The sequence below is a fragment of the Amblyraja radiata genome, chromosome 28, assembly GCF_010909765.2.
Source record: "Amblyraja radiata isolate CabotCenter1 chromosome 28, sAmbRad1.1.pri, whole genome shotgun sequence".
Classification (NCBI taxonomy): Eukaryota; Metazoa; Chordata; class Chondrichthyes; order Rajiformes; family Rajidae; genus Amblyraja; species Amblyraja radiata.
In genome coordinates, this window is record NC_045983.1 from 9,505,756 (window position 1) to 9,531,449 (window position 25,694).

Sequence of the window (25,694 nt, forward strand, 5' to 3'; positions counted from 1 at the left end):
GCGCCGTTAGATGCCGGATAGTAAGTTGGCACTAAGGGTATGCTTGATATCATTTAGCTACATGAAAGTTTGGAACCATGCAGCATGAAATAGGGGGCCGTTGTCAGAGACAAGCTCTTCAGGTATTACATGACACGCAAAGATAGACCGCAATGCGTTTATTGTTCTTTCTGTTGTTGTTACCCATATGTAACCACCTCAATCCACTTTGAGTGGCCATCTACCAAAATAAGAACATTATTATTCCTGTGTTCACAAAAATCCACATGAACTCTGAAAAGGTCTAGTAGCCCAAGACCACGTTTGCAAAGGGGTTTGGGCAGGTCTACTTCTACAATTCTGACAGATGCTACATTTGCCATTGCTTCTATGTCATTGTCCAATCCTGGCCATTACCTGCAACCTCTGGCTGTAGACTTCATTCCAACAATACCTGTGAGTTCACTATGGAGATTCTTTAAATAATCTTTGTCTTCTCTGTGACCCCATTTAATACACCCTTGCACACATGACAGTTCATGTTGTCTTTTGTGATAAGGTTTTAGTTCATTAGTACATGGCTTTATTTCTGGCCATCCACACAAAGTTTGTTCATACGCTTGTTTTAGCACTGTGTCCTTGAGTTTCAGCAGAAATTTCAGCTGCTGTGACTGGAAAGTCATTGTCCACTACTTCTGTGACGTAGACAACACCTTCACTGCCCACATCTGATTCTTCATGAGGCAAACGCGACAATGCATCAGCGATAGCATTTTCTTTTGAGCTGCGGTACTCAATACTGTAGTCATTACTATGACAGGAGAACTGCCCAGCACTGCATCCTCGAGGCTGCCGTCGTAGGTATTGCTGACCGAGGACCAAGAATAGCGAGAAGTGGCTTCTGATCAATAACCGGGGTGAATTTCCTACCCAACAGATACTGATGGAATTACTTGATGATACCAAGGTCTTCTTTCTTTCTTGATTTGTGCATAATTACGCTCACTCTTGGTAAGTGTGTGTGATGCAAATGCTATAGGTTTTTCTAGCCCGTGTTCCATTACATGTGGAATCACAGCTCCTACCCCACAACTAGACGCATCACAAGCTAACTTTAACTCGCGATTTGTATCGTAGTGAACAAGTAATGCATCACTGGTCAAACTCTTGCATGCATCATAAGCATTTTGTTGTTCTTTGGACCATTCCCAATGTTTATCCTGTTCAACAGCTTGTGAAGAGGAGCTAGCTTTGTTGCTAACGCTGGTAAGAAGCGTGAGTAATAGTGACCATACCCAGGAAGGAGCAGAGTTGAGACACATTCTGTGGTGTTGGTGCGTTTGCAAAAGCTTCAATCTTTTCCTTCACTGGTTGTAGTCCATGTTGATCCACTTTCAAACCGAGATACACTACTTCCGTCTGTAAGAATGCACATTTGCTTCTTTTCAACTTTATATTGTGATCATCAAGCCGTTTCAACACTTCACCGAGTCTCTAGATTCTCCTTCTCAGTAACAGTCGCAATCAGCAAGTCATCTTGATTGCTCAAACAATGTGATGTTCCTGGCAGAATCTTGTCCATTGTAGCTTGGATGTTTTTTGGTGCTGACATCACACCATAGGGTAGTTTTGTGTAGGAATACAGCCCCATGTGTGTGTTATTTGTGAGGTACTGCTGGCTCTTAAGATCAACATTTAGCTGAGCATATGCATGTGACAGATCTAGCTTAGAGAATACCTCGGAACCAGCAAGTTCAGCGTATAAATCTTGTGGGGTTGGTTGTGGATATTGTTCATCATCTACTGGCTGGTTGACGGTCACTCTCTAGTCTCCACACAATCTCACTGTGTTGTCCACTTTTTAACCACTACTATTGGAGTAGCCCAATCACTGCGATCTGTTTTAACCAGTGGACAGGCTCCACATCGGGTCGAATCCTGATGTGTGTTTGCTCACCCTTTATGCCATCATAGCTGCCGTTGAACACAGCATGATGTTTCTGCAACAACTGATCCAGTTGTGTTTGCGCTTCGACTTGGAACACGGATTTCCAGTCCAGTTTTAGTAAACAGAGCCAATTTTTGCCCGTCAACCTTGGCCTATTGACATAACTGCGGCAACTTCAAAATCTTGCCTTTGTGTTGTACATCACAAACTATCTGTCCACATGTCTCCAATACTTCTCCAGAGCACGTTTTCAGCTGAACGTTTGTTTCTGTGATAGGCATGTTGCTAAACTTGGATTTATAGGTGTCTTTGCTTATAATTGTGCAATCAGCAGCGGTGTCAATACACATAATAATGTATTGATTGTTCACTTTGACCTTTGTCTGAAAGTCTTCCTTTCTAGACCCACTGTTCGTAGTGTAGATGCCATATAGTCCAAGTTCATTATTTCCTGACTGTTTTTCGAGGTTGTGAATCCCACGCATTTGGTTTAATCGAGCCTTTTGTTTTGCTTTGTCCTGTGATGGTGCTCTACAATATGACCTTTCCTTTGACAGTTGTAGCACTTAGTCCTTGAACTGCCACTTATTTGCTTTGTGTTGACCATTGCATCGCTAGCACATATCTGCGCTTTTCCCAGAACTTTGCTGTGAAGGCCTTTTCCCTGTCTTGTCATGCTTGTGTTTTGGAACTGTCTTTTGACTGTTGACTGTGCCAGCATGTGTTGGTCGAAACTCATGTGCACTTTGACATGCCATCTACGTGCCCAAAGCAGGTTTGCATGCCAAATCAAAGGTAAGGGCTGGTGTTTTAGTAATTTTGATTGGATTCGCACATCCAGCGTTCCACTTATAAATCTATCACTCAAAGCTCGATCCAGAAATGTCGCAAAATTGCAGTGTAGAGCCAACTTCTTCAATGAGATAATGTACTCACCCACAGCCTCACCAGACTTCTGTTTTTTTGTGTGACATTTGTAACTTTCTGCAATCTCTATGGGCTTAGGGTTGAAGTGAGCATCAGGTTTTGAGAGAACGGTCTCAAATGAAACATTCCTTGCTTTCTCTGGGGCCAGGATGTTAGTGAGAGTTTCATAAACTTTAGGACCAATTTCAGTTCATGGAAAGGTAGTCTTTCGTTCCTGGATGCCCTTGTTTTGTGCTCTTATCTGCACTTGATCAGCATCCTCAAATATAAGATATTACGGCTTCAGCATGTAGATAGAAACAAGCACAGGTTTTCAGTACACGCTGTTCAGCACACGCTGTTCATGGGTAATTCAAAAGACAGCGCCACTAATTAAGCACAATGCTGAAATATTATCCTTGATATTATGCTGAAATTCTGTGGAGAAACATGGATTTGCAACCTATTACTGATGTAGAAGAACCACTACTGAACCAAAAGGTTTCATAAAACTACCTGCTTCATATCTGGGTCTCAATTTTAAAAGGTGCTGATTCATGGTTGAGATTGTTATTCTGCTGCTTAGCCTGCATGATAATGGGACTAAACAGATGGTCAAAGAGGCATGTTTTAACGACCAGCATGGGAGGAGGGAGAGAAAAGGGGAGGTTTTGAAGGGAAAGACAGTTGAGGGACAAGCGTGTTTACTCATTTGCACTGGGAACGGAACAATGACATTCTCACTTGCTGCAGCTTTACAGGCACAAAATACAACACCACCACAAATAAATGTACAATATTACAATAATTTATGAGTAATATTAAGTAACCAGGCCATAATAGTGCAAACCATAGAATGTCGTGCAACCTATACAATTGTATAGTATGTTGCTGAGGTGGGGTTGTGCAAGGTGGTTTAAGGGCTGGATAGAAGAAGCTATTCTTGAATGTGGAGGTAACTCCTGTACCTTCCCGATGGTAGCAGCGAGGTGTGGCCAAGGTGGTATTGGTCTCTGCTATTATTTGCTGCCTTGAGGTAGCACTTCCTGTGGATCCCTTCAATGGTGGGAAGGTCAATAATTGTGTTGGCTGGGCAATATTCACCACCTTCAATAGTCGAAGAAATGATGAATTATCTCAGCGGGCCAGGCAGCATGTCTGGAGAATGTGGATGCACAAAGTTTCTGGTTGGGTCCCATCTTCTGACCCGGAATGTCACCTTCATATACTCCAGCATTTTGTGCCTGTCTTTGGTATAAGCCAACATCTGAATTTCCTTGTTATTAAAAAGCCACCTCCTTCCTTCATAAGTTCATAAGTAACAGGAGCATAAACAGGCAATTTGGGCCACCAATCATGGCTGATCTATCTTGCCCTCTTAACCCCATCCTCCTGCCTTTTTCCCATAACCCCTGACACCAGTACTATTCTGGAATCTTTCTCTGCCTTAAAAAATATCCATTAACGGCCTCCACAGCCTTCTGTGGCAATGAATCCCACAGATTCACAACCCTCTAACTAAATAAATGCCTCCTCTTCTCCTTCCTAAATGAACATCCATTAATTCTATGACAAAGATAGACACAAAAAGCTGGAGTAGCTCAGCGGGACAGGCAGCATCTCTGGAGAGAAGGAATGGGTGACGTTTCGGGTCGATCTTTCTTCAAACTTCTATGACCTTGGTACTAGACTCTTGCACAAGTGGAAACATCCACTGCATGCCCATGCATGCTTTCGAGTATCCGAACCATGCCATGATGTAACCCATCAGTATGCTGAGCACCAATACTGGAGCAAAATTAATTTCTCTGACTCGGGTCTTTCATGTGCTGGGATTGGGACTTTGGCTTAACATAGAAAGTAGGTGCAGGAGTAGGCCATTCAGCCCTTTGTGCCACCCAGAATCAGTACCCTGTTCCTGCTTTTTACCCATATCCCTTGATTCCGTTAGCCCAAAGAGCTATATCTATATCTCTCTTGAATACATCCAGTGAATTGGTCTCCACTGCCTTCTGTGGCAGAGAATTCCACAGATTCACAACTCTCTGGGTGAAGTCTTTCCTCATCTTAGTCCTAAGTGGCCTACCCCTTCTTCAAATGTGACCCCCTGGTTCTGGACTCCCCCAACATGGAGAACATTTTTCTTGCATCTAGCCTGTCCAATCCCTTAAGAATTGTATATGTTTCTATGAGATATCCTCTCATCCTTCTAAATTCCAGTGAATATAAGCCCAGTTGATCCATTCTTTCATCATATGTCAGTCCCGCCATCCCGGAAATTAACCTGGTGAACCTACACTGCACTCCCTCAATAGCAATAATGCCCGTCCTCAAATTAGGAGACCAAAACTGCACACAATACTCCAGGTGAGGTCTCATCAGGGCCCTGTACAACTGCAATAGGACCTCCTTGCTCCTATACTCAAATCCTCTCGCTATGAAAGCCAACATGCCATTTGCTTTCTTCACTGCCTGCTGTGTCTGCCTGCTTACTTTCATTGACTGATGTACGAGGACACCCAGGTCTCATTGCACCTCCCCTTTTCCTAATCTGACACCATTCAGATAATAATCTGCTGCCTTGTTCTTGCCACCAAATTGGATAACCTCATATTTATCCACATTACACTGCATTTGCCCACTCACCCAACCTATCCAAATCACCCTGCAGCCTCCTAGCATCCTCCTCGCAGTTCACACTGCCACCCACCCTTGTGTCATCCGCAAACTTGGAGATGTTACATTTAATTCCTTCAGCAAAATCGTTAATGTATATTGTAAATAACTGGTGTCCCAGCACTGAGCCTTGCGGCAACCCCACTAGTCACTGCCTGCCAATCTGAAAAGAACCTGTTAATTCCACCTCTTTGCTTCCTGTCTGCCAACCAGTTCTCTATCCATGTCAATACCTTACCCCCAGTATCGTGTGCTCTAATTTTTCACACTAATCTCTTGTGCGGGACCTTGTCAAAAGCTTTTTAAAAGTCCAGATACACCACATCCACTGGTTCTCCCTTATCCATTCTACTTGTTACATCCTCAAAAAATTCCAGAAGATTCGTCAAGCTTGATTTCCCCTTAAATCCATGCTGACTTTGACAGATCCTGTGACTGCTTTCCAAATGCGCTGCTATTACATCTTTAATAATCTTCTCACTCCCTCCCCCCACTGATGTCAGGCTAACTGGTCTATAATTCCCTGTTTTCTCTCCCCCTCCTTTCTTACAAAGTGGGGTTATTGCAAAGAAACTGATGGTGAAACTGTTGGGTGATCTTAGAGATTTAGAAAATCATGAGAGGCAGAGATAGATGAACAGTTTTGTTTATTGTCACGTGCACCACGGCACAATGAAAAGCTTTTTTATTACGTGCTATCCAGTATGTGGAAAGACTATACATGATTACAATCAAGCCATCCATAATGTACAGATACAGAATAAAGGGAACACGTTTGGTGCAAGATACAGTCCAGTAAAGTTCGATTCATATAGTCCAAGGCCTTCAAATGATGTGGATCGTAGGTCAGGAGCGCTCTCTAGTTGGTGATAGGATGGTTCAGTTGCCTGGTAACAGTTATCCCAGATTGTGGAGGTGTGCTTTTCCAAACATTTTTACCCCTTGCCTGATGTTAGGGGGAGAAGAGTGAGTGTCCGGAATGAGACTTGTCCTTGATTATGCTGGTGGCCTTAAGTTCAAGTGAGTTTATTGTCATGTGTCCCTGTATAGGACAATGAAATTCTTGCTTTGCTTAAGCACACAGAAAATAGTAGGCATTTACTACAAAACAGATAAATGTGTCCATATACCATGATATAAATATATACACACATGAATAAATAAACTGGTAGTGCAAATAACAGAAAGTGGTTGCTAATAATCAGAGTTTTGTCCGAGCCAGGTTTAATAGCCTGATGGCTGAGGGGAAGTAGCTATTCCTGAACCTGGTTGTTGCAGTCTTCAGGCTCCTGTACCTTCTACCTGAAGGTAGCAGGGAGATGAGTGTGTGGCCAGGATGGTGTGGGTCCTTGATGATACTGCCAGCCTTTTTGAGGCAGCGACTGCGATAAATCCCCTCGATGGAAGGCAGGTCAGAGCCGATGATGGACTGGGCAGTGTTTACTACTTTTTGTAGTCTTTTCCTCTCCAGGGCGCTCAAATTGCCGAACCAAGCCACGATGCAACCGGTCAGCATGCTCTCGACTGTGCACCTGTAGAAGTTAGAGAGAGTCTTCCTTGACAATCCGACTCTCCGTAATCTTCTCAGGAAGTAGAGGCGCTGATGAGCTTTTTTGATAATTGCGTTAGTGTTCTCGGACCAGGAAAGATCTTCAGAGATGTGCACCCCCAGGAATTTGAAGTTCCTTACCTGCGATCCTTACCGAGGCAGCATGAAATATAGAGTGGAGTCAAACTGAACTAGAAATAACTTGTTACAATGTGTGCTTTACATTGTTTCTGTGATTTATAGATGGGATGGAATTTGATTAACATTGGATGTTGGTGATTTTTAGCTTTTATTGTTGAGATAACATTGAACAGTAGTAATGTGGTTACTGTATAAAGAGAATATTCATATTAGGAAAGGTTTTGAAGGACTTGGGCCAGGTGCAGGCAAGTGGGACTATCTTGGTAGGAAACTTGCTCGTATTTCTGAACGTTTTCAATGTGCAGCAGAAAGATTATCTCTTTGACTTTGTAGGGGAAAAGTCATGTATCTCTTGAATTTGTTGCATCAATTCCTTCCAATGTTTCGTAAGTATCTAAACAGATTAGAATGTTTTACAAATTGATTTTATTTTTTTAAACGTGCCAAGGTATTAACAAGATTGCTAGGATAATCTCTACAGAGTCTATTTTGTTGAATTGGCTTAAGTTGCGAAATAACAAGGCTCTATTAAATCTTGCTTTTTCCCCAGGTGGACAATCCGGGCTCGTGTTACCAATAAAAGTCAGATTAGAACGTGGAGCAACTCCCGTGGAGAAGGGAAACTATTTTCTATGGAGCTGCTGGATGAAAGTGTAAGAATCCTACTCGGCATGAATGCTTCTGTTCAATCAGTTTTCTGCTCTGTTCACCAATAGGGGGTGTTTGTGCCAAACTTCTCCAATTTAAGCAGCCAACCTTGCGATGGTCAACAGGGGGCAATCTTCCATTGCTACTCAAGTGGTCCTATAGGGAGATCTTTTGCAAATGGTTACCAAACCGATCCATTTTTGTTTGGTCTGTTTATACTTAGCACAATTAGTCAACTTATTGATTGAATTGATGGACTTATTTTATTAAACTTTTAAAATTGCACATTGATTTGTTTTAATTTTTTTTTAATGGGCTGTATTAGGATTATCATTGGAGCTCTGTGGAAAGGGTGGAATTAAATTCTATTTAAAATTATTGTAATAGATTTTGAAATATTTGTTTGTACGTTCGGGACCTGCACAGGCCAAAAAATGTCACGGCCTGGCACCAGACTGTCCCACACTTTTTGAAGACATGCCATCATCTGGATTTTCTGCGGTTGCCACAGCCAGCACTGATCCAACATTTGGTTTTGTGCCATCTTGGTTATAGCACTTAACGGAGGGGTTTAGAGCTACTCTCTAATTGATTTGACAAACCGCCTCTCAAGTATCATTTTCATCCAGCCTTGCTAAAAATACCTGCAAAAAAAACCGAGCTCTTGTTAGCTGATCCAGTGCTGTTGCCTGCCTGTTAAGTTTCTGAAGGTTGGTGCATATGTTGCATTAGTACATCCCTGCTGATTTAGAATATAATTTTAACAGCTACAAAAAATTATCACTTTTGTTTACAGGATCTATTTTATGTAAGAAGTCTTTAACCCTTTTGCTAATCCCAGAATGGTTTTGAATAATCCAATTTCCAATTTCAAAACCATTTTGTTTTGCTAAGTTATTTGTGAATTGGTTTCAGCTGCTGACAGTTTGTGGATTGAGTGAAAGCGTTTTAACTGACAGGTGGCATCTGTTCGGATCGCAATGGGAGAGCAGTGATGTAAATCTTTTCAAACTTCATGCTCCTCTCACCCGGAACTCTCAATGTGGAAGTAACTTATGATACTCCACTTATTAGCTATCTAAACAATTGCTGCTTTTTATATTTTAGAATTCTTTCTTGCATGTAGAAGGTTAAAAGGAAAACGTGTGTTAACCATTAAAACGTGCATTTTATGAGGCTGGTGGCAAACTTCCATGTGTAGGAAGGAATAAAGGGGAGGCCATTTAAGACTGTGAGAAAAAGCTTTTTCACCCAGAGAGTTGTGAATTTGTGGAATTCCCTGCCACAGAGGGCAGTGGAGGCCACATCACTGGATGGATTTAAGAGAGAATTAGATAGAGCTCTGGGAGCTAGTGGAATCAAGGGGTATGGGGAGAAGGCAGGCACGGGTTATTGATTGGGGACGAATGGCCTCCTCCTGCACCTATTTGATATGTTTCTATGAACTGCAGATGCTGGTTTAAACTGAAGATTAATGCAAAAAACTGGAGTAACTCAGCGGGACAGGCAACATCTCTGGAGGAAATAAATACAGTGCCCTCCATAATGTTTGGGACAAAGACTCGTCATTTATTTAGTTGCCTCTGTATCCACAGATTTGAGATTTGTTACAGAAAAAATCACATGGTTAAAGTGCACATTGTCAGATTTTATTAAAGGGTATTTTTTATACATTTTGGTTTCACCATGTAGAAACTACAGCAGTATTTATACATAGTCCCCCCATTTCAGGTCACAATAATGTAAATAAAGGTAGCCATTTTGTTTAGTATTTTGTTGCATATCCTTTGCATGCAATGACTGCTTGAAGTCTGCGATTCATGGGCATCACCAGTTGCTGGGTGTCTTCTCTGGTGATGCTCTGTCAGGCCTGTATTGCAGCCATCTTTAGCTTATGCTTGTTTTGGGGGCTAGACCCCTTCAGTTTTCTCTTCAGCATATAAAAGCATGCTCAATTGGGTTCAGATCAGGTGATTGACTTGGCCACTCAAGAATTGACCTTTGTTGCTTTAGCAGTATGTTTAGGATCATTGTCTTGCTGTAGAATGAACCGCCGGCCAATGCGTTTGAGGCATTTGTTTGAACTTTTGCTACTACCATCAGCAGTTGTATCATCAATGAAGATGAGTGAGCCAGTACCTTCAGCAGCCGTACATGCCCAGGCCATAACACTGTGTTTCACAGATGAGGTGGTATACTTTGGATCTTGGGCAGTTCCTTCTCTCCTCCATACTTTGCTCTTGCCATCGCTCTGATATATGTTAATCTTTGTCTCATCTGTCCACAAGACCTTTTTCGAGAACTGTGGTTGCTCTTTTAAGTGCTTCTTGGCAAACTGAAACCCGGCCATCCTATTTTTGCGGCTAATCAGTAGTTTGCATCTTGCAGTTTAGCCTCTATATTTTTGTTCATGCAGTCTTCTGCGGATAGTGGTCATTGACAAATCCACACCTGAAGAGTGTTTCTGATCTGTCGGACACGTGTTTGGGGCTTTTTCTTTATTATGGAGAGAATTCTTCTGTCATCAGCTATGGAGGTCTTTCTTGGCCTGCCAGTCCCTTTTGCGATTAGTAAGGTCACCAGTGCTCTCTTCTTAATGATGTTCCAAACAGTTGATTTTGGTAAGCTTAAGGTTTGGCTTACGTCTCCAACTGCTATATTCTTGTTTCTCGGTCTCATAATGGCTTCTTTGACTTTAATTGGCCCACCGTTGGTCCTCATGTTGATAAACAGCAATAAAAGTTTCCAAAGGTGATGGAAAGACTGGAGGAAAGATTAGGTGCTGAGAGCTCTCTTGTACCTGCATTAAGGAGGCAATTAAACACACCTGAGCAATTGCAAATATCTGTGAAGCCATGTGTCCCAAACATTATGGTGCCCTGAAATGTGGGGGACTATGTATAAACACAGCTGTAATTTCTACATGGTGAAACCAAGATGTATAAAAATCTGACAATGTGCGCTTTAACCACATGTAATTTTTTTTCTATTACAAATCTCAAATTGTGGAGTACAGAAGCAAATAAATAAATGATGGGTCTTTGTCCCAAACATTATGGAGGGCACTGTAGGTGAATGTAAGGATAAGCGTCTTAACCTGAAACATCACCTATTCCTTTTCTCCAGAGATGCTGCCTGACCTGTTGAGTTACTCCAGCATTTTATTTTTAAGAAGGAACAGCAAATGCTTGAAAATCGAAGGTAGACAAAATTGCTAGCGAAACTCAGCGGGTGAGGCAGCATCTATGGAGAGAGGAGGAGATTTCCTATTTTCTTCGCTCCATCGATGCTGCCTCACCCGCTGAGTTTCTCCAGCATTTTTGTCTACCAGCACTTTATGTGCATCTTTGGTCAGCTTCCATGGTTGTGCTCATTGCCATGGTAATGGACTGGCACGGCTAAGTACATGGCGATTCCTCGTTTTTCCCTCAAAGATCAGCTAGTGCTGCTGTTACAGACCTGGATTGGGTCTTGGCTGGAGAGCCCACAATTTGTAGCTGAGTGTGGGTAGGCAGTCTGCTTTGACATGACTTCCTTGGCAGGAAGTATTATTCAAACTGTTGCCTGGGCACAGCTTTAATTTGCTTTTTCTCATTGCCTTCCAATTCTTTCTCGCCATCCAGAGTAGTTGGAACACATTTGTGGCTAAAGATAACAAATGATTGGATTGAATAGCACCGCTTTCTTGCCTTCTCTTATTCCAAGCTTTTGGTCCACAATCTGCTGCCTTCCTTGGGAGCCCCCAACTCCAAATACTGAAAGGTTATTACTCGCTCTGAGTTCCAGGGTTCCTTCCATCTGGGAATGGGAAAGGCAGAAACAAAATAAACCAAATTCAGGTGGTTATAAAACTATAAGGCATCGATAGGTTAAACATAAATAAGATGCCTACATTTGAGGGAAATAGATACGTGAGTGTGTAGTATTTTACCCTGAGTCAGTGTATCATGACCAGAGAACATAGGTTTAAGATGAGAGGGGAAATAGGAACCCAAAGCGCAAGTTTTTCGCTGAAGGTGGAGGATATATGGAACATAATGCCAGAGGAGGTAGTTGAGGCAGGTACTACAGCATTTAAAAGACATTTGGACAGGTACATGCATTGGAAAGGTTTCAAGGGATGTTGGGCCAAATGCGGGCAGGTGGGACTAGTGTAGATGGGGCATCTTAGTTAGCATTGGCAAGTCGGGCTGAAGGGCCTGTTTCAATGCTCTATGACTAGTGCAAGAATTCTGTGCAAATCTCTACTTCACAAGTGCGGAGAATATGGCCATTCACTCACTAATGTAAGGAATGAATAAGGCAAATAGAACAGACATATTTAAGAGAAAGTTTTATACCCACTCAGATGCACAGAATGAATAGCTTGTGGTAGGGTCGGGGCACTTCATAAAGAAATTCAAAAATTTCACCTCATTCAGGACCATCAAGTGTTTAAGACTAAAAATGTTGCCAGACAGGATAAGATTCCTTTTGTTCTGGAGTCCTTGTGCAACATCGTTAAAGTTTAGTCTACCACAATTTTGAACAGATTTTTAAGAGCAATGTACACAGCGGAACGTAATGGATCATAGTCTCCATTAAACAGTTGACCTTAGACCCTGAAACAACTCAAGATGAGTTTTGTCCCTGACTCTTCCAGTAATTTTTATTAATTATTCAGTCTGTGGTCACCAGCGAGACCAGCATTTACTGCCCGTTCCAAATTGCTCTCTGGCAAACGGTCTTACATTGATGCTGTCCATGTTGGGGAGGTACCACCAGGATTTGATCCAGTGACCATGAAGGTAGGGCATAAGGGCAATGTACCAGCAGCTCAACGAGAGAGGACTAGAAGCAATGCTCTTCCTATGTGTCTTCTGGCGTAATCCTCTGGAGTGGTGGTGTTCAGTTGGGATACTGTGAAAGGAGTTGAGGCGGGTTTTTGAAGTCCACTGCTGGTTGGAGTGACTGTTTAGCATTGAGTGTTATCTGGGTGATGTCAAGCTTATTCATTTGTTGATGGTTCTGTACACATCCAGGCAAGTGGAAAACATTCTGTTACTCTCCTGGCCTACCTTGTGGGAAGGCTTTGGAGAGTCAGAAGGCAAGATGTTTTCTGCCATCTGGCTAGATCAAGTAAGTCAGTGGTGAGATCTCCAGAACGTGAGATTCGGGAATGGCAAAGACATTGAATTTATTTGGACAAGTATATGGATAGGAAGGGTTTAGAGGCATGTGGGCCAAATGCAGGCAAATGCGACTAGCCTGGAATGCCAACTTGGTGAACATGGATAAGTTGGGCCAAAGGGCCTGTTTCCATCTGCGGATGAATCTGACTTGTATTGAATGTCAAGGGAACTCTTTAAATTTAGATGGTCTTCTGAGTGACATTAAATGCTCAGTATATTGGTTTATTATTGTCATTTGTATAGTGTGTGTGTGTGTGTGTGTATATATAATATGTATGTATGTGTCGATGGTGACACCGGGAGCTCGCGGGTCCCTGCTGGGAGACCGCTTTGCGGGGCACCGGCAACGGCGACTTCTCCCACTCGAATTGCGGGGTTGAGAGTGACCTGGAGCGGGGCCTTACATCGCCCAGCGTGGCTTTAAATGGCCGCGGACTTGCTAGCGCCCGCCGGGGGCTTTGACTCTGACATCGGGAGAAGAATGGAGAGCAAGGGAGAGACAAGACTGTGCGTTCCATCACAGTGAGGAGGAGATTCACTGTGATGGATGTTTGTGTAAATTGTGTTGGTGTGTGTCTTGGTTCTTTTCTTGTATGGCTGCAGAAACCAAATTTTGTTTGAACCTCATGTGAGGTTCAAATGACAAATAAATGGTATTGTATATTATTGTATTGAGAGAGAGAGAGAGAAAGCTCAGATTTTAAAAAAGTGCAAGGGCTGTAAAAAGGTAGATTGGAGGATCAAAAAATGTGTCCCAAGTATGATGTCCATTCAAGAGTCCAATAACAGCGGGAAGAGGCTGTTCTTGAATTTGGTGGTTCATGCTTTCAAGCTTTCCTTTCTTTGCCTGATGGGAGAGGTGTACAGATGGAACGACAAGGGATATGAGTGGTCCTTGATTGATGGCTGCTTTTCCGAGGCAGCGTGATGTCAAGATAGAATCAATGGGGTGGGGGGGGGGATGAGGCTGGTTTGCGTAGCACACTGGGTTGTGTTCCCAGCTCTGCAATTCCATGTTGCCTTGGGCAGAGCAGTTGCCAACCAAGCTGTTACACATCCAATAAGATGATCTCTATGGTGCATCTGTAGAAATTGGTAAGTCATTTTGAGATGTGCTGAATTTTTGTGGGTCCAGGAGTGAGGAGATAAGTTTGGTTGGAATAATGATTTGAAGGCAAAGGAGTCTGGCGTAGATGTCCGTGTTGGCATATGTTCCAGGAATGAATGTTAAGGCCATGAAGATAGGTCTTCTGTGGTCTTGTTGCAGAAATTGCAGTGAATCAATGTTATCTGTGACCATAATTAGTCAGTTGAAGCACTTCATGAGGGTGTCAAAGCCACCAGGCAGTAGTCATTTTGTTACCCTACCTTGTTTTTCATCTATCGTATAATTTTGACCCCCCTCTTGTTACTGGACGAGGGTTACTTTGTCTCTGGAATTGGAGTTTTAAGATAATACTATTCTTCAACGAATATTTTTGCAAGTGATCCTCTGATGAAGTGAATGTCAATGAAAAAGCACCTAAGGTAATCATTATAGTACATTGTCCTGAATAATCCCTGCAACAATATCCTAATTTAGAACATAAAATAATATAACACTGGAACAAGCTCTTTGGCCCATGATGTCAGCCAGATATGACAAATCAAACTAATCTCTTCTGCCTGCAAGTGATCCATAACCCTCCATTCCCTGTATATTCATGTGCCTATCTAAAAGCTTTTTAAATGCCACTATCGTATTTGCTTTCACCACCACCCCTGGTAGCATATTCCAGGCACTAACCACTCTTGTGTCGTTTAACGAAAGTTGCTCCCCTCATCGACCAAACTTTTTCCCCCTTTCACCTTGATCCCTCTCGTACTTGACATTTCCCCCGTGGGAAAAAGATTCTGACTTGCTATCTATGCCCCTCAATTTTATATCCTTCTCTTGGGTCTCTCCTCAACTTCCGACTCTAGAGAAAGCAATCTAATTTTGTCCGGCCTATTCTTGAGCTAATAACCTCTAATCCAGACAGCATTCTCCTAAACCTCTTCTGCACCCTCACCAAAACTTCAACATTCTTTCTGTAATGAGGCTTCCAGAAAAGATATCAAGATAATAACCACCAAATGTTGCCACCATTTTCCTTTGTACTGGATTTACATGCACCTCATCCGCATTCCCGTTGACTACAATTTTGCTGGGATTTTTTTATGCTACTTCTGGTGACATGGTAACAACAGGATTCTTGGCAGACATTCAAAATTTGCATTTATATCTTTTTATTATAATAAGAGATGCAAATAATAAATTGTGTATAATCTTGGATCTTCTGATTTGCAAATTTTAAAGTCTGTAATAAATTGTAGACATGGTTTAATTTCCTGGAGTAATTTTGAATTTTTCATACAATCCAGATAGAGGATTGAGTGTGTAGCCTTGTTAGGGGTGCACCTGAATCTTCACTGCCGTTTATAGATTCTGAAATATATCAGCAGGGATCTGATTAATGCAGCAAGGAAGAGTTTGGGGTTGAAGTTACACGCATGGAATTTACATCCCAAAACTGGTACATGCAGGTGTTTATCCTCAACACAAGACTTCACTTACTCTAATTACTAATTCCTAATCTAATTACTCTAATTAGACTCATCTTCGTCTATTCTTTCCTGTGCATAAATCAGGCCGCCCCTCAGATCTCTGAAATTTATTTATTTCTTCCATTCTATATAGTAGAACAGAACAGCACAGGAACAGGCCCTTCGGCCCACGATGTCTCAGCCAAATTTGATGCTAAGACCAACTCTTATCTGCCTGCACATTTCCCTCCAATTCGCTGCAAATCCATGTGCCTCCTCCAAAAGTCTCTTAAATACCATTGTTGTATCTGGGAAGCAGGTAACGAGTTGCTGCCCATTCGAACTTGAACTGTACAAGTTGGGTTTATTTTGTGTATGTTGTACATATACATCCAGGTGGCTGCTGTGAGTTGGGTTGTACCCTGCCTGTGGGTGCCTTTTTAATTTGGGTGTGGATATCAGGTCTGATTTGCTCTTTGGGATAATATTCTGGATATACTTTGATGTTTATAATTTGTACGTGGTTGCTTTGAGATTAGGTATGGTCAGTTTTTGACCTGTATGTGGCTAATTTATATTTATCCTTCCATGTTTGGCAATTCCCAGCTTTTCTAACCCCCAAAAAAGTAACTCGGCCAGGGCACACCCCAACTCTCAGCAATCACGCTGGTGTATCTGTCTAACCTAAGTTTTAAAAAATCGGACTCCTACAGGTCAAGTCCGAGCAACGTCTTTATCTGGTACAGAATCTTTTTTTGTTTCATCCTGAACAGTTGATGCAAGTCATACAGAAACTAAATAATGTGGTATATTAACAGTGTGCTCTTCCCAATCTAAGTAAGCCTGAAGCATTCTTAGCGTTAATGTTCTAAATGTGTTCACAGTCAGTTTAGCACCTCTCCCTTTGACAGGTCTTGATGTATTGCATCTGATTCATACTGTTTTGAGTTCAGCATTTTTGCATTTGGGTATGGATTTTCACCGCTATCAACTGGGCTATAATTTTAAAGTGGATTGTACGCTCTTCATAGAATCCACCTAATTTTCGAAAGCTTTATCAGCTTGAAATATTAGCCCTGTTTCTGTGCACAGATGCTGCAGTCTTACTGAATGTTCCAGCATTCAGTTTTTACTATGTTTTTGAACTTGTTCTAAACTGAGATTTTCACTTGTAGCTTTTTTTTACATTTGCTGTTTTACTGCTACTTTAACTTTATATCCTTACAAGTTCATGATAGAATCTGCAGATTCATTTATTCTGCGATTGCAGCATTAGCAACACTATAATCTCAGTTTTATTTTCTAACTTAAACAAAATGTTCTTGCCTTCTGTTAATGCTGCTTTTCAATTTTGTAGATCATGGTAGCACAGCTGTGGGGGGTGGGTGCTGGCAGATTATTTTTGCTCAAGATTCCAGCATCTGCAGTCTCTTGTGTCTCCAATGTTGATTTTAGATTGAATCATCAGGGGTATTCCATTACTACTCTGAACATTCTCCATCCTAATTAGAAGCTTTCAACAGAAGGATTTACAGTGATCAGATCTGGATATTGTCTTTTTATGTACTAGGGATGGCAAATATTGGTACTTTCAGCTGTCGGGAGCCTTTTCATACTTGTATGTGTTGCATTAAACTATTTTTACTCTTTTAATTTCTTCCAACACATGTTATCATTAAATAGGAAACTTTGAGGGGAGAAAAAAAGCTTCCATTTATTTTCAATAGCTTAAATTATTTTTCAATGATCAATACAAATATATTGTTTTAGATGCTGCTGTGATTTTCAAAGTTCACTATTTATTGGAATAGAGTAGAACTAATAGTCTGGCACCTTTGACTGGCCATACAGGCTCAGCAGATTTTCTGGACTGTCAAATGATACTTATTAATCTCCCCCCCCCACTTTTTTTAAACAAGCTACACGTTGTATAATATATTTTCCAGGAACTCTGCTTTTAAAGGCTTGAGCGGCTTGAACATTGACCTCCAATTTCCGGTAGCCCTTGCTGTTTACTCCCCTTCACCGCTCTCCCTCAGCCCTCTGGCTCCTCCTCTTCCTTTCATCTTCCTGCCCCCCCCCCCCCCCCCACCCTGCATCAGTGAAGGAACGTTTCGGCCCGAAACGTTGCCTATAAATAAAGTTCTATCGTATCATAAACTACCTATGTTCCTGACCCTTGGTGTTCCAAACCCAAACCTTGTCTCTGTGCACACAGTCCGGAGCCTCACCTGTATTCTGCGCCACTCTGGCAGGCCACCCTATTCACTTCCCAGTTCCCAGATGGCCGATATGTGAACCAGATGTCAAACAGTCACCGTTTCGAACATAGACACAAAATGCTGGAGTAACTCGAGCATCATCTCTGGATAGAAGGAATGGATAACGTTTCGGGTCGAGCCCCTTCTTCAGACTGAGAGTCAGGGGAGAGGGAGCTGAGATATTCCAGATGAATTACTCCAGCATTTTGTGTCCATCTTCGGTGTAAACCAGCATCTGCAGTTCCTTTCTACACTATGGTTTTGAACAATCAGATGTCACATTATTAAAGTTTTACTGTACTTTAACCATTGTATTTTAATGAACAGCACTAAAAAAAATTGTGCTTGAAAGTTATCACACAAATGAAGTGTCATTTCTCGCCAACTTACCGGCACAGTAATTTATTGGTCTCAACCTCTCTGAGACAGTTCCTGACTGAGGAATAGTGTTTTGTACACTTGGAGGGGTGTAGTGAAATGCTGTTTTACCTGCTGGTGGTTATTAATGGCTTCAATAAATGCTGATTAATTTTGTGCTTAATTTGTTCTTCTTAAATGGATGCGGAATTCCTATTGATTTGAATTGCTTTATTTTACAGGGTGAAATTAGAGCCACGGTTTTCACTGATCAAGTGGACAGGTTTTTCCCGCTCATTGAAGTAAATAAGGTAAAGATACCTTTACTTTGAAATTCATAATCCATGATAGCATTTAATACATGGAAATAATAGACAGTTTTGTATTTTTAAAATACCTTTCAGCTGGTGCTGGAGAAACTGCAGATAAGGTTACTTTGGAAATGATAAAATACTATAATAACATTGGAGTCAGTACAAAGGAGATTCACCAGGCTAATTCCTGGGATGAAAGGGTTATTCCTGCCACAGAGACCAAATAGTTTGAGCTAGTTTGCATCTCTTGGAGTTTGGAAGAATGAGTGGGGATCCCATTCAAACATGAGAATCCAAGGGTGATGATGAGAGGGTGCCTGACATCGTAAATGTTGGCTGGTCTCAAAGCTGGAATAACTCAGTGGGACAGGCAGCATCACTGGAGAGAAGGAATAATCTTGACTCGAAACGTCACCCATTCCTTCTCTCCAGAGATGCTGCCTGTCCGGCTGAGTTACTCCAGCCATTTATGTCTATCTTTGGTTTAAACCAGTATCTGCAGTTCCTTTCTACACATGGTATGGAAGTTGGAATGTTGGAATGTTTACACAAATGGGAGAGTCCTACACACAGGACATAGCCACAGGACTGTACAGGAGCAGGACCTTTGGCCCATAATGCTAAGAGAATCAAGAGTTACAATGTGTGTGCTGAACATGATACCAAGATAAACTGGTCTCATCTGCCTGCACATGTTCCATTCTGTTTCCATGAGCCAATCTAAAAGTACCTTAAATGCCCCTCTAGTATCTGCCTCCACCAGCCCTGGCACTGTATTCCAGGCACCCATCAACTGCCCTGTAAAAAATAAATTAAAAAATGTTAAACTTTGCCCAACTCACAATAAAGCTTTGCCCTTTTCTCTTTGACATATCAGCCTTGAAAAAAAGGTTCTGATTGTCTTGCCTGTCTATGCCAAGTCAAGAGAGTTTATTGTCATGTGTCCCTGACAGGACAATGAAATTCTTGCTTTGCTTCAGCACAACAGAACATAGTAGGCATTGACTACAAAACAGATCAGTGTGCCATTATGCCTCATGACTTTTCATGCTTCTATCCCTTCAACCTCCAGTACACACAGCTGACACTCACATGAAGTCTCTCAATTCTGATTCGGTGCACCAGAAATGTGCACCAGCAGAGGTGGAAGGTGTTTGTCACGTTTCTAGCACAAAGCCTGACCAAATGTCTTGTTTAAAGTACAGGTTGGGGTACATATATGCGAGTATTGAGACTGCAGGAATAATAGCATGAGAACAAACATCCTCCAAGGCTCCTCTCAATCTCCAACAACCTGGAGAAAGCAATTTCCGATGTCCTCTTTCTTCAGGGAATGGGGATTCCCCTCCGCCACCATAGATGAGGCTCACACCAGGGTCTCATCCATACCCCGCAACACTGCTCTCTCTCCCCATCCCCGCACTCGCAACAAGGGCAGAGTCCCCCTAGTCCTCACCTTTCACCCCACTAGCCGGCAAATACAACACATAATCCTCCGCCATTTCCGCCACCTCCAACTTGACCCCACCACTCGCCACATCTTCCCATCTCCCCCTATGTCTGCCTTCCGCAAAGACCGCTCCCTCCGCAACTCCCCTGTCAATTATTCCCTTCCCTCCCGTACCACCCCCTCCCCGGGCACTTTCCGTTGCAACCGCAAGAAATGCAACACCTGTCCCTTCACCTCCCCCCTCGACTCCATTCAAGGACCCAAGCAGTCGTTCCAGGTGCGACAAAGGTTCACCTGTATCTCCTCCAACCTCATCTACTGCATCCGCTGCTCTAAATGTCAGCTGATTTACATCGGGGAGACTTAGCGGAGGTTGGGCGATCGTTTCGCCGAACACCTCCGCTCAGTCCGCAATAACCTACCTGAACTCCCGGTGGCTCAGCACTTCAACTCCCCCTCCCATTCCCAATCCGACCTCTGTCCTGGGTCTCCTCCATTGCCAGAGTGAGCAACACTGGAAATTGGAGGAACAGCACCTCATATTCCGCCTGGGTTGCTTGCGTCCGGATGGCATGAACGTTGAATTCTCCCAGTTTTGCTAGCCCTTGCTGTCTCCTCCCCTTCCTTAACCCTCGAGCTGTCTCCTCCCATCCCCCCGCCCTCGGGCTCCTCCTCCTCCCTTTTTCCTTCCTTCTCCCCCCCACCCCCCATCAGTCTGAAGAAGGGTTTCGGCCCGAAACGTCGCCTATTTCCTTCGCCCCATAGATGCTGCTGCACCCGCTGAGTTTCTCCAGCATTTTTGTGTACCTTCGATCTTCCAGCATCTGCAGTTCCTTCTTGAACACTGATCTAATTGAAGACTGGTGCGAATGTGGGTGTGCTTTATATTACTGCTGAAATGTACTGCTCCATTTGCTAAGGAGGCCTGGAAAGAGAAAGAGAAATGTTTCCAGGATGAAGTATGAAGAGAAAGTGGATCTCCTGCATCCAACATTTGTGTTGGCAGACTCCCTTGGAAAGTTATGAGCCCAAGATCAAATGTCTCTTTGAGGGAAAGAAATACTTAGTATGTCATGGATGCTTTTGTCTTGCCCAAAAGTGCCTCAACATTGGAAAACAAAAATAGCAGTGGTTGGGGGAAATTGATCATCAACCACACAATCGAAGATAAAGTTGAGAGTTGAATGCTGAAGCCTTGCCTCAATTGACTACATTGTAACTCCTATTCAAATCTGAATATAAATGTGTTTTAAAGGGTTTTGCGACTATTTATTCCACCTGTCAACTTTACCTATAAACACTGACGAGAGAGTTTATAATGGAAATTTAAATAATATGAGGACAGTGTGACTTCAGAATATTAAATGAATTGCACCTGCACATATCAGTTTAGTTATTCACTCTCTTAGCTCATCCAACCAGATGTATAGTTGTGATTTTGTCTTGTGCATTGGAAGAGGAGGATGATTACTTTTATGAATTGAACTCCTTTAATTGGGGGTTATAATTGTGAAGAGAGTCTCGGGCTATTGAAGTATTTTTTATGGTAGAGTCTCCAAGATTCTCAGAAATATGAAAGGTTTGAAAAGGACAAAATAGTGATAGATTGGATCTCTCAATTGGCGAATTGTAACAGGACAAGGATTAACGTCTGTTATCACCAGAATCATTAAAGCTCAGTTGCTGTTTAGGCACTGACTATTTAAGCATAATTTCGAAGGAATTTTATCGTTTGTGAATAGGGAAAATAAAAGCTGTAAGAATAGATATTTCCAGTTAATCCCATGGCGCAACATTTATTTTTAGCTTCTTTCACATTGTAAATCATGAAATTTCTTCATTTGAATAAACATTCACTTTATTAACCCCAGATGTTTTTGAGTGATGTTTGGCCAATTGCTAAAGCAAGGTTTATCAAAAGAGCTTATTTAATTATTTCCAGACAATCTCCTTATTTCGTGACATAATTATGTCATGAAGAGAGCCCACGGTATCAAATGTCAAGTCAAGAGTCGAGAGAGTTTATTGTCATGTGTCCCAGATAGGACAATGAAATTCTTGCTTGCTGCAGCACAAGCATAAATACAGAACAGTTCAGTGTGTCTATATAGCATAGTGTAGAGGCACCAAACATGGTGAACAAATGGGTTACTTTATTCAGGCATAATAGGTTTGTTATACATGCACGTTAGTCCTCTAACACAAAGTTGTTGTTACTGCTGAGAGGCTGCCTCATGGGCTGGAGCTGAGCCCCTACTGAGGTGGAAGGACACTCACCCATAGAGAGAGTAGAGCTGGTCAGCTCGAAGTAAGAGAGAGAAGAAAGGAGAGAGAGAGAGAGAGAGGGGGGCTTGTCCCAGGGTTCGTTATATACCAGGACACACCCCTATACCCTGCGACAACTCCTCCCTACCATTGCCCAGTCACGTGACCCTACCCCCGACTGCTGAGGGTTAGTGTAGCTAGTGGCCCAACCACCGGGTGCCGCCACAATAGGCCATATTTTTCCACATAAATAAACAGATAAAGTGCAATAGGCTGTTCTAGTTCAGAGTTTGTTTGATGGCGAGTTTAATAGCCTGATGGCTGTGGGGAAGAAGCTGTTCCTGAACCTGGATGTACCAGATTTCAGGCTCCTGTACCTTCTACCTGATGGCAGCAGAGAGATGAGCGTGGCCAGGATGGTGTGGGTCCTTGATGTTGTCAGCCTTTTTGAGGCAGCGACTGCAATAGATCCCTTCGATGGTGGGGAGGTCAGAGTCGATGGTGGGGAGGTCAGAGCCGATGATGGACTGGCCAGTGGTCACAACTTTCTGCATTCTTTTCCGCTCCTGGACGCTCAAGTTGCCGAACCAAGCCACGATGCAACCAGTCAGTATGCTCTCTACTGTGCACCTGTAGAAATTCGAGAGAGTCCTCTTTGACATACCGACTCTCCGTAATCTTCTCAGGAAGTAGAGGCGCTGATGTGCTTTCTTTATAATTGCATCAATGTGCTGGGACCAGGAAAGATCTTCGGAAATATGCACGCCCAGGAATTTGAAGTTCTTGACCCTTTCCCCCATCGTCCCATTGATATAAACAGGATTGTGGGTCCCTGTCCTACCCCTTCTAAAGTCCACAAACAGTTCCTTGGTTTTGCTGGTGTTGAGAGTCAGGTTATTGTGCTGGCACCATTTGGTCAATCGGTCAATCTCACTTCTATACTCTGACATCAGTGATTCGTCCCACAACAGTTGTGTCGTTGGCGAACTTGATGATGGAGTTGCGCAATGTCCGGCTATGCAGTCATGTGTATAGAGTGAGTAAAGCAGTGAGCACGCAGCCTTGAGGTGCTCCCGTGCTGATTGTTATTGAGGATGGCACATTTCCACCAATACGGACAGACTGTGGTCTGTGGATGAGGAAGTCGAGGATCCAATTGCAGAGGGATGTGCAGAGGAAGTCGAGGATCCAATTGCAGAGGGATGGCAGATACTATAATGGATAGCAGGTTGGCTGGATGGCATAGACAAAGCGTGGCAATAAAGGGGGCTTTTTCTGGTTGGCTGCCAGTGACTAGTGGAGTTCCTCAAGGGTCGGTGCTGGGGCCGCTACTCTTCACGTTGCATATTAATGATTTCGACGAGGGGATTGAAGGCTTTGTGGCCAAGTTTGTGGATGATACGTGGAGGGACAGGTATTGTAGAGAAAGCAGGGGCTCTGCAGAAGGACTTGGACAGGTTGGGAGTATGGGCAGAGAAGTGACAGATGTAGCATAGTGTGAGGTCATGCATTTTGGTGGTAGGAATAAAGATGTAGACTATTTTCTAAATGTGGAGAGAATCCAGAAATCTGAGATGCAAAGGTCTTGGGAGTACTGGTGCAGGATTCCCAAAAAGTTAATCTGCAAGACTAATCAGTAGTAAAGAAAGCAAACTCAATGCTAGCATTTATTTCAAGAGGGCTTGTGTACAAAACAGGGATGTAATGCTGAGGCTCCGAGGTGCAGGTAAGGCCGCATTTGGAATATTATGAGATGTGCTGGTTCTGGAGAGGGTGCAGAGAATATTTACAAGAATTATCCCAGGAATGAATAGGTTAACCTATGATGAGCGTTAGTTGGCACCGGGCCTGCACTCGCTGGAGTTTAGAAGAATGAGGGGGGACCCTCATTGAAACATACAGAATGGTGAAAGGCTTAGATAGAGTGGATGTGGAGAGGATGTTTCCACTAGTGGGAGAGTCAAAGACTAGAGGTCACAGTCTCACAATTAAAGGACGTTCTTTTAGGAAGGAGATGAACAGAAATTTCTTCAGTCAGTGGGTTGTGAATCTGTGGAATTCTTTGCCATAGAAGGCTGCAGCCAGTGGATATTGTTAAGGCAGAGATAGATAGATTCTTGATTAGTACAGGTGTCAGAGGTTATGGCGAGAAGGCAGGAGAATGCAGTTAGGAGGGAGATTTAGATCAGCCATGATTGAATAGCGGTGTAGACAATGGGCCGAATGGCCTAATTCTACTCCGATCATTTATGATGTTAATTACCAAGAAAATGTTTTCTTGAAATTGTTCACTATTTTTCCTTGCATGAACCGGTGGAAAAAATTTAAATATAATAAAGTGACAATGAGTATGTTACCCAATTGTGGACTTGCTGCTTGCACATTTGTTTCTATTATCAGTTTTGATTCATGGCCAGTGATCTACTCGATGTGTAGGAAGGAACTGCAGATGCTGGTTAACACCGAAGATAGACACAAAATGCTGCAGTAACCCAGCGAGACCGACAGCATCTCGGGAGAAAAGGAATAGCTGACTTTTCGGGTCTGATCTGAAGAAAGGTCTTCCTTTTCTCCAGAGATGCTGCCTGACCTGCTAAATTATTCCAGCTTTTTGTGTCTATCTTAAGTAATCTACTGAGTGTGGGTCATTTGTTGGGCACTAGTGTCAAATCGAGTAGGAGCACTTCATTCACTCGATGCAGCGTGCCTCTTGAGTAAAGACCTTTTGGGAGTACGAAAGGCATTGCTTTCCCTTTTCTACCAGTTTCCCCCGTTTGAAATGAAAATCTTGCAAGCGTTAAAGATGTGAGCAATCATGATCAATTTTTTGACTGAAGCTTCGCTCATGCCATGGCACTATTTTATATACAACCTGTCTGCAGAATTTTTTGTTTCCAGATATAAGAATCGAAGGTGTGTGGTCAAACTTGAGACAGGATATCAAGCTGAGTCTAAAAATGTTGACTTGTTATGTTATTCCAGGTATATTTGGTATCAAAAGGAACATTGAAGACTGCTAACAAACAGTACACGTCCGTGAAGAACGATTATGAGATGACATTTAACAATGAAACTTCCGTGATCCCGTGTGATGACGCAGATGACTTGCCCACAGTACAATTTGAGTTTGTACAGATTAACCAGCTGGAAAACATGAACAAAGATACAATGCTTGGTGAGGAATTATGGTGGGAAATGTTGGTGTGGGGTAGTTTAACAATACAACAGACTGTTACAGTACTGCTTCTGGTCACTGATGGTGCTGCCTGAAAATAAGTTAATGGAAAATATGCTTTGGACGTTCTTTGCTCGTCTCCGCTGAAATAGTTTTTTTTAAATCTATAAATATGGAAATGGGTTAAATTGATGGAAAATAATTTGGCCGCTAGTTCCTGTAAAACAAATTAAATTGAGATGCTAAGAGTGCCAATGTGAATTGAAAATGGAGAAAAGGAGGTTCCAAT

General features: G+C 42.6%; 1 protein-coding gene across 1 annotated transcript in view; it reads left to right on the top strand.

The window, feature by feature from the left end:
* rpa1 (replication protein A1) overlaps window positions 1-25,694 on the top strand; it is a 97,751-nt gene that overhangs the window by 37,820 nt on the left and 34,237 nt on the right. Inside the window, exons 8-10 of the mRNA XM_033045742.1 lie at window positions 7,750-7,852; window positions 18,444-18,512; window positions 25,213-25,405. Coding sequence (XP_032901633.1) covers window positions 7,750-7,852; window positions 18,444-18,512; window positions 25,213-25,405 — 365 coding nt within the window. The remainder of the gene's footprint in view (window positions 1-7,749; window positions 7,853-18,443; window positions 18,513-25,212; window positions 25,406-25,694) is intronic.